The sequence below is a fragment of the Sinocyclocheilus anshuiensis genome, unplaced genomic scaffold (genome assembly GCF_001515605.1).
Source record: "Sinocyclocheilus anshuiensis isolate Anshui unplaced genomic scaffold, SAMN03320099.WGS_v1.1 scaffold93, whole genome shotgun sequence".
Lineage (NCBI taxonomy): Eukaryota > Metazoa > Chordata > Actinopteri > Cypriniformes > Cyprinidae > Sinocyclocheilus > Sinocyclocheilus anshuiensis.
The window spans coordinates 424,470-433,546 of NW_015539852.1; the positions used below are offsets into that span (position 1 = coordinate 424,470).

Here is a 9,077-nt window from a genome sequence, read left to right on the forward strand (position 1 = left end):
TATATATATATATATATAAAGTGAATTTAAATAAAGTTTGATATATAATTTATTTATTTAAAGAGAAAGAGAGAGTTTAAAATATTACTAAAATAATTCAAAGACGTAATAATTTAACCACATAAAATGGCAAAAAGGAGAAAGCAGGAGGTAAAAAAAATTAAATGGGGAAAAGATGTTGAAAGGTGGTGAAATCGCTCAGTGGAAGCATTTGTTCACCTGCTGAAATAGGTTGCACAGTACAGAAGAGCAAATTTATCTCACGCTGACATGCTCTCTTTCTCACACAAGCACGCACGCACACACACACAGATTTTTCTGTTTGCACAAACACTGCAATCTTGCAGAACACAGTAAAACATAAGCATAGACAAATGTAGACAATGTCAACCAACCACAGTGTGTATCACGTATACTTGCAGCATAAAACTATGGCAGTTTCATCACATACTGAGCTCATCTCTCACTGTCACGTTTAGTCTGAATCATCCTTCACATCAATGGAGGATGACATACAAGTCAATGGAAACCAGCACTCACACTTAAAACAGTATGGATCCAGGTCACTGCTCTACTTGTGATTCACCGGCCTATTGTTGTAGGGACAGAAACACTGAGAGATAATCACAGGTTTAAACCCGCCTCCTGACGCTGAACTGTCTGTGGTCTGGTTTTGGTGAAGGCATGCCATTTATGGATGATATGCCACACCTGTCTTGTAGGATGTGGTTTACTGGGAAAGTCAACCTCAGCTGAGCCATAACAAAGGCAGACAGGTTACAAAGACGCAAAGTGAGTGCAGGGGGAAGGGAAGAGCTCAGTTTCAAGGACATGAAAGCAGTCCAAATGAAATGATGTGGAAAATAAGTATCTTTAACTGCTCGAAAAGCCTGGGCTCTTCAGCTTTTTTTAACCTCAGGTGATTAAAGACATGAATGCTAAATATAAACTAGACTTCAAATAATAAAAGAAAAAACTCAGCTGAGCCCTATTTTCAAAGTGCATATTTTGAAATAGTATGTAGTGTGAATTACTTATAAAATAATAAAAATATAAATAAAAAATGATTAATTGTTGTATGTTATTATCGTTAACTATATATAAATTATTCAATTAACTATACCGTTAATTCATTACTTGATATAAATTAAAGATGAACTATAATAAAATTAAATACAAAAAACTTATTTTATTTCTGCATTTCATTTCCATGTAGTTTAAGTTGAAGTACTATAATATCTAAAACTAAACTAAAACTTATAAAAGCTATATAGTTAAAAAATAATAATAATAATGACAAAACAACAAAATTACTAAAACATTAAGTTAACAAAATAATAGTATATGATATTATATCAGTGATAGCAAAATAACAGATACAGGTTTCACTCATAAAATGTGACTTTTCAAATGCATTGACAATACTTTTAGTATTATTTTTACATTATAAAATACTTAACAGATCATTATACATTTTATATAGATGTTATACTGTATATATAGATCTTTAGATGTTATATACTCAATAAACTTTTTTTTATTTGATATTTGGCTTTTGTCATTTTTTTTATTTGACTTTGTCATTCAAGCCTAGTTGTCCACATACTACTTGACAGACCACATCTCATGACAGAAATGCAACGAAACTTTGATTTACTGATGTCTTTGCAAATATGAAAAATATAGGTATCTTATATGGAAAGATGTGGCATTATGTATTATGTGTTACCAAATCTTTTCTCATTTGGAAACGCCAATTTGCTGATCAATTAACATCAGTATTATTTTGACTATTTCATCTATAAGATTGACAAACAAGCTGCTCGGGGTAATAAGATGGCACTGAACAAAGATGATATTTTGGCACATCTGTAGCACTGTGGCAATCAACATTAGCACTAACAGAAGGGCCCGATAATCAGTACAAAGGCAACCGAGAGGGCCGCAATCAGACGATCAGTGCTTCACGCAGCAGCAGGACACAGATCTCCCAGCATTTGATGTGCCTCCCAGAGGTTTATCTCCTGCAAAACAAACAAGACACTTCCTACGGAGAACCGTGCAGTGCCTTAGTGGGGTTTTAGCGCCTGATGTGAACAGAATATCCATTGGAACAGACAAGAAGGGCGGCAGAGAAAGATAAAGGGAGTGGGACAGAAAGTCAGAGATAACACTGTCTATTCTCCTCTGAGAACTCCAATCTCTCCCTAATCTCTACAGCAAACACTATTTACATGATTCAATTATAAGCTTGAGAAGAAGAATGGAAAAAAGAAGAGCTGACAGCTGGATAATTGCTGAAGAAAAATGAAAGGATGAAGCAGGAAGCTTGAAATGACAGACATATTCTTCCTTTGTGTCTGACAAAGGTGTGTTTGAGAATGAGGCGAAGCTTGAGTGGTTTACGGCGGTTATACTATAATAATGTATTCATAGAGTCATTTATTTTGTCATCTAATGCAGTAAAGGTTCTAGGAAACAGCTGGACTAAGACTCAACACTATGTCCAGTATCCTGTCATGTTCATTACAGACCTTGGGTCTGATGTCAAAAGATGCTTTAAGCCATCTGGAGAAACCAGGAAGTGCCCTGACCTCACATCCTTCCGCTTCCTTTCGGCCTTGTCAGTGGTCCAGTCAATATAAACACTTGTCATTTAGCACATGTAAAGTACTAGTGATAGAACAATAAAGTATATACAATCAGACGATATTTAGGACTAATAACAGTGTTGTTTGGTCAATTAAAATGACCGTTGCCACTAGTTTCAGGTCAAAGGTTTAGCAAAAGCTTTGTTTTTCTGTTTGATGTTTTGTTGTCAAATAAAGGACATTTTCTGTATAAATACAGGAAAAAATCTATTTATTTTTTCATGTACGATTTTTAAAAATATTTTCAATATTCTACAATATTCTTCCAAATTTTGGTAAATGACAACAACCAAATATATGCACTTTAAAGAAAAAAATGGGACAAAAACTACTGAAAAAAGGTATTTTTAACAAAGCAATGCCCAAAGTAAGCTTATAAAATATGTGAATAATTTTGATATTATTTATGTGAACAGACAATGTTCAGAACATAAAACAAACAAATAAATAGAACACTGTAAACAAATGAAAAAAAAAATCTTATTCCTTTTACTATAATGCACAAAATATGTTTAATAAAATTCTCTATTTGTAGTTGAACATTAAGTCTGCCATTTATTCGAACCACATTAATCAGGCTCTTCACATCCTTACAATTTTCATTTTTTTTTATATTCCATGAGCCTCTTTCATTTTTTACAGAGAATGATATTTATACTACAACCTGCAATGTTTCAGTTAGCTTGCCATTTTTCCAGAACCATTTAGCTTCCACAACAACACCGACAGTGGGCTGAGCGATTGTTCTTTATAGCAGATGATTTATCGGCTCTTTGTTGGAAAAGTCTACCAAGGACTGTACCTCCACAACAAAACCACTGCCTGAAGCAACAAAATTCACACAGGACTGACCGTTCCTAATGCTGCATGCTTGCCTAACAAGGTATGTTAAATCTGTGCAGGAATAACAATTGCACACACTGGACACACTCAGTGCCAAACTGCGATTTTGTCTGTCAAAACTGAGATAGGGAGTCACGGCAGAGAAATAACAGGAAGAAGATAAAAGAAGAAGAGGGCAGATGTAAGACTAGTTCATCTAAGATGGACACGATAAAGCCAAAAAGATCCATCTTCCTGACCGAGTGGTTTTTCTCCGGAAGCAGCTTTCAACTTAAGGCCTGATTCAAATGTTAAGATAATAAAATGTAAAAAAGACAGGCACAGTCTGCAGGAAGAAAAGGGAGACGGTGTAACTGAGAGAAGCTTCTCTGTGCGTCACTCAGGTTATCTGGAGGACAGAGAAAACTCTGCAGGGAAGAAAAAAAACTATTTCTTGTAAGTCCTCCCAAAGCCTCTTTTACGATCAGCTCCTGCCAACTCAAGTAAGCAAACACATTGCAAAGCTGTCTCGCTCTAATGCAACAGGAAGATATGGGATGCGCATTCCTGGACTTGTCTAACTTATTAACAAGATTTTCAAATCAAATTATGCAGTTCAAAGTCAGCTGAATTGAACACAATCACTTCAGCACTGGTGATCGTCTGATGCGGTTCTTATTTAGCAGACGCTTTATAATCCAAAGTAAATTTCTGGGAAAGCCTTTTGTGCTCAAGGGAACAAAAGTGATGGTATAGGTGGTCATTTTTAACTATTTTAAATGTACCTCCCATTGCTCCTGACCATTTCTGGTGGTGCTCGGGTCACCTTACCTCTTCGTTCTCGATCTTTAGAGTGGCCAGACGGGATTGAAGCTGCTGGAACCTCAGGAGGAGTTCTGCTTGCACTGGAGGCTGGGCCGTGATCAGACACACCTGAAAACAAACAGATTTTCAATTATAAGAAAGAAACATGACAGTCGCCATTAACCCGTAAACACCTACATTAATTTGGGGCTTTAGTGACCCAAGACATCATTCACTACCTTCCCACATAGGGCTGGGCGATTAATAATATCATATCGAGATGTTCATGTCTCTGTGTGAATAAGTTGTGCCGTTTCATCCGCTACACAAATTCAAAAACACGCGATGCTCACGGTTTTGAGTCTACTGTCTCAATATATGAGGAGAGTTCACATTAACTTTATCTCCAGAGATACTCTGAGAGTCACTTCACAAGCTCATTTTCATTTGAGAAAAACTACTGTCAAATACACACTGAAACTTAAAGATCTTCACAACAAACCGCCAAAATAAAAGTTCAGTTTAACTTGAAGAAATTATGACAGACATATTTTACTACTGTATACTAAAATGCTTTATATTTTTGTACATTATATTTTATATCACACCTTTTTGATGATAAATTTGTATTAAATCAGAATAAAACAGAATTTAGAGAAGAAATAAAACTAGTTTCATGGGGCTCTAAATTCTATCTTACTCTGTGGAGTTTAAATGTGAACAAACAAGTTATGTTTATGTTCATTCTCAAGGTCTAACAACCATGTTGGTAGCATTTTCTTCTCCATTATTGGTAAATGAATATTGTGCTAGTGTTTATGGCCTTATCGCCCAGCTCTGCAATTCTGATTCTGATTGACTGCCAATGTTTTCATCGTTAATCAGCTGGGAAAAACACTTTGAAAGTGATTCCAATGATAGGTTCCTCTGTGCAGTTATCATTACTGTAGGTGTGGACTCTGCTATTCCTTTAAATTTAGAATGATTTTTAAAACTACATCTTTATTGTTATAGTTATAATCCTTGTTGTGAACGGGCCTTTAGAGGACCTGTTCTAACAGAACAGAGCTCCCTAGAGGAACCTCATATTCAAACAAATAACCAACACCTGGCACAATCATTATAACCGACTCTTATAAAGCAAAACCCAAGTTGCTTTCATTGACCAAGAGAGTACAGGCATGACCGCAAAACAACAGGTTGTAAACCATGCGCAGACATTATATCGGTGACAAAATGGCCAATTAAGGAGGATAAATCCAATAAACACTCTCTAAAAACTGCTTGAGGGTGACCACAATCCTGACCACATATAATTCAGAATTTAATTAAGACGTTTTTCTCCACTCTGCATCCTGTATGATTTCATATGCTTCAACACGGCTTTAGACAAGATTCACGTGAGGTTAATGGATGGGCTGGTAGATGTACCATGGGAGATGCATGTTAAAATGAAACGTAATGTCTGCTTACAGGTTATTTGTACGGTGAAGGATGTTGGGTCATTCTAAGCAGTACATTTTCATCTTTCCATTAGGGCTGCACGATTAATCTAATGCTATTGTCATGCGCATCTCGTCAGTAAAGCCGGTTCTGTGATTAGTTGTAAATCTCCATCACGTGCGTTCAGATGGATCGGCATTTACTACACAGAGCCATTGTTTACTGACAAGCTACGCAATATCACGTTCATAATCGAAGGTGATTCAAGCAGTTAAAGAAAACAAAGAAAACTACAGCATAACAGACTGTTAAGAAAATAAACCACCTCTTAACCAAATACTGGGTGACAGTCTGGTTGCTATTGTGTGTGTGTGTACATATGTACGTGGGTGTGTGGGTAAGGCTTTGTTTAAATCTGACCTCATCTCCCATATGTGGCTGGAACTCAAATTTAACAGGCGGGCAGAAAGCGGTAGGGTACATTTCCATGAAGCGCTGGCGGTCACTACGGGGGTCCAGACTGTCCACCGCGTTCTCAATGATGTCCAGGCCCTCGTGACGAGACGTCTCCAGGTTATATTCGGCTGACAGGTAGGTCCGCAGAGCCCGGTTCAGAGAGGCATGATATCCCAGATCACAACACTACACCGGAAAGAAGAGAGAAACGTTACAAAAAATATATAAATAATGGGCAAAGAATCTCTTTAAGTAATACTGTATATGCTGCATTCAAATGATGGTGTGTCTTACTTCCAAAACAAGTGAAGAAGCTTTTAAGCACTAGTGCAACAAAAAGAAGAGCAAAGGATGCAGTACACTGTCAACTCATAAATTAGGTAAATATGTAGCATTTTTCTGGCAAGCTGCATCCCAATTTGTCATTTACAGTAGTGAAAATCTATACAAAAGTCATTTTTAATTGTGAAATGTGATTTAAAAGCAGGATAAGAAGTCAGTTAACTGACACATTTTAAATAAAGTGTAGTAAAATTTAAAGTGACAGTACACATTGAACAGACAGTTCATGTGAAGTAAAGTGACAGTTCTTAAAAAGACTCAAACCTACAACCTATTGGTTACCAGCCAAGATCTGTAACCACATGGCCACTTTCATCATGTCTTACTCACAGCTAATATCTGAGATTCCAAACACATTAATACCAAGGTCAAAGCATGACATACTAGTCTATCAGCAACTGTGGCTTTGTGAATATTTGTGTCCCCGTGTCTGACCGTTCCTACATGACCTAATACATACTGACTGTGCTCTGGTGGTCTGTGTGCTGTCTTTACAAGGCTTTGGACTCGGAGGACTTGTGCAAAACAGCCCGGTAGCCTAGTTGTTCAAGGCTAAGCATAGACTGGCAAGAATTTCCATAATTTGATTTTGACTCTGATATGAGAGTCATGGGGAACTGAAATGCAAAAAGATGTCCTGGATAATAAAATATGGGGGAGAACTGCGCCGTCCTTGGGGAGGTTATTTAAGTTCTGACGGTGCGAGTCACTGGAAGATCTGCCAGATCTCGACTCCCAAAGCATCTGCAAACTTCCAAAGTCCATTTTATTTAATTATCACGACGGCTTGCTCTGTCTGTCAGACTGCAGATTGTTTTAAGCATTTGGATGCCCTTTTTTCATTAAAATGGTGCAGTTCTTGTGCCAGAGCTCAAATTGAGAGTCAAATTATGCAGACTTGAGAGCCAAATTATGACAACCATTTTTTGCACCTGCTTTGGGGTTTTTGGGGCTTTAAAAATAAAATAAAATAAAAAATAAAACATGGTTTAGTATCAATAAGACCCATAATGAGGAGCCCATGCAGAGGTACCCATTAGTTTGTTAGCAATATGCAGGGGAAAAAACGTCTTTATACAAGATAAAATTTTAACCAGATGAGGTCAAGTTCTTTCTCTTCCAAAGAAATGTCTGAAAAACTGACTGCATGCATATATCATCACCAAAACACTGTCAGCCCCCTGCAGAGTTTTTTGTTTCTTAGATGAAATTCATATTGCTGGATATTCAGTTTATAAATAAATGATGCTGAGATGATTTAACAATGATTCAGGCTGTAGAATGGTGAAGAAGGAGTGCTCAGCAGGGTGAAACATGAAAAAGGTACATTGAAGCATACAGTAGTTGACCTAAAAGAGTCTCTCAGACAGCCTGATTCACAGGAAACTGGGTTTCCACTTCCTCGCCATTCATGCTAAAAAATGTTTTGCCATATTCAAAAGCTGGAGGACATACAGTACCTTAATATAAAAGTAGGACAACAGCCACTTCATACAAAATAACAAAGGGGGTACAAAAAAATATATAATTTTATATTCTCAACTATATATAGGTGAACTAACATTATTTATATCATCTCAAATAACGCTAGAACTTGTGGAGTGCTGCGATCATTAAAACAAAATGAAAATGAAATTTTAAAATTAATGCAAATGATCCCCTCAAATTCAAAATGCAAAATAAAAGCTTTTTCATTTGGTCTCAAACTTTTGGAAAAGGCCTCTTGTTTCTCCACCCTCATTTTAACCTCCATTATTTTCTTTGCTTATCCTCTATGCCGAGGATCATTTTTTACCACCTCATTCTCCACAGACGTTATGTTAAGCTCCTCATTCTCTCTCAAACGAATGCATTTGACAATCAGGCCTTCAGAAAACATCTTTAAAAACAGGTTTGTGTGGTTATTTGGAGATATGGAAATGAATGCAATTTAACCAGTGTATTTTTTTTAAACATCTCATTCCTGTCAGACACACCTGCATTTGAAGTCTCAAGAGCTTAGATTTGAATGCAACATTGACAGAGCTCTCGCTGAGGAGTCTATGCATTTCCTCAGATCAAAGCAGGTGTAGACAAAGATGCATATTCAACCAAGAAACCGATGAAAACGGCAGCAGTCTTTGTCATATTTAGCTGTCCCAGCAGACCTGAGGTCAGTTTGAAACTCTATTTATAACTGTCCTACTTGTCACACAAAGTTTCTTCGTCTGTGGAAGAATCCCTGAACCTCCTTTTCATTCCCCAGTACTTACGTCTATTAAATCAGACAAGTCGTGAATGTAATACTTGAAGATTGAAGCATTAGAGGCTTCGAGCATCAGCAAGTATTCGTTCCGAGCTTTGATCGACTTCAGCTTGTTCTCCGAGTACTTGGCCTGCCTCTGATGAGAGAGAGAGAGAGAGAGAGAGAGAGAGAGAGAGAGAGAAAGAGGAGTTTGACTGAGAAATAGATGGAGGCAGAAAGTATAATTCATAATCTGAATGCAAATATCTTCAGCACAAACTCGTAGTGTGTTTATTGCACAATAGTTGTTTAATATATATATATATATATATATA

General features: G+C 36.9%; 1 protein-coding gene across 1 annotated transcript in view; it reads right to left on the bottom strand.

Moving 5' to 3' along the window:
* LOC107684655 (SLIT-ROBO Rho GTPase-activating protein 1-like) overlaps nucleotides 1-9,077 on the bottom strand; it is a 109,699-nt gene that overhangs the window by 31,458 nt on the left and 69,164 nt on the right. Inside the window, exons 6-8 of the mRNA XM_016480963.1 lie at nucleotides 8,771-8,899; nucleotides 6,141-6,362; nucleotides 4,305-4,406 (exon numbers count right to left, since the gene is read on the bottom strand). Coding sequence (XP_016336449.1) covers nucleotides 4,305-4,406; nucleotides 6,141-6,362; nucleotides 8,771-8,899 — 453 coding nt within the window. The remainder of the gene's footprint in view (nucleotides 1-4,304; nucleotides 4,407-6,140; nucleotides 6,363-8,770; nucleotides 8,900-9,077) is intronic.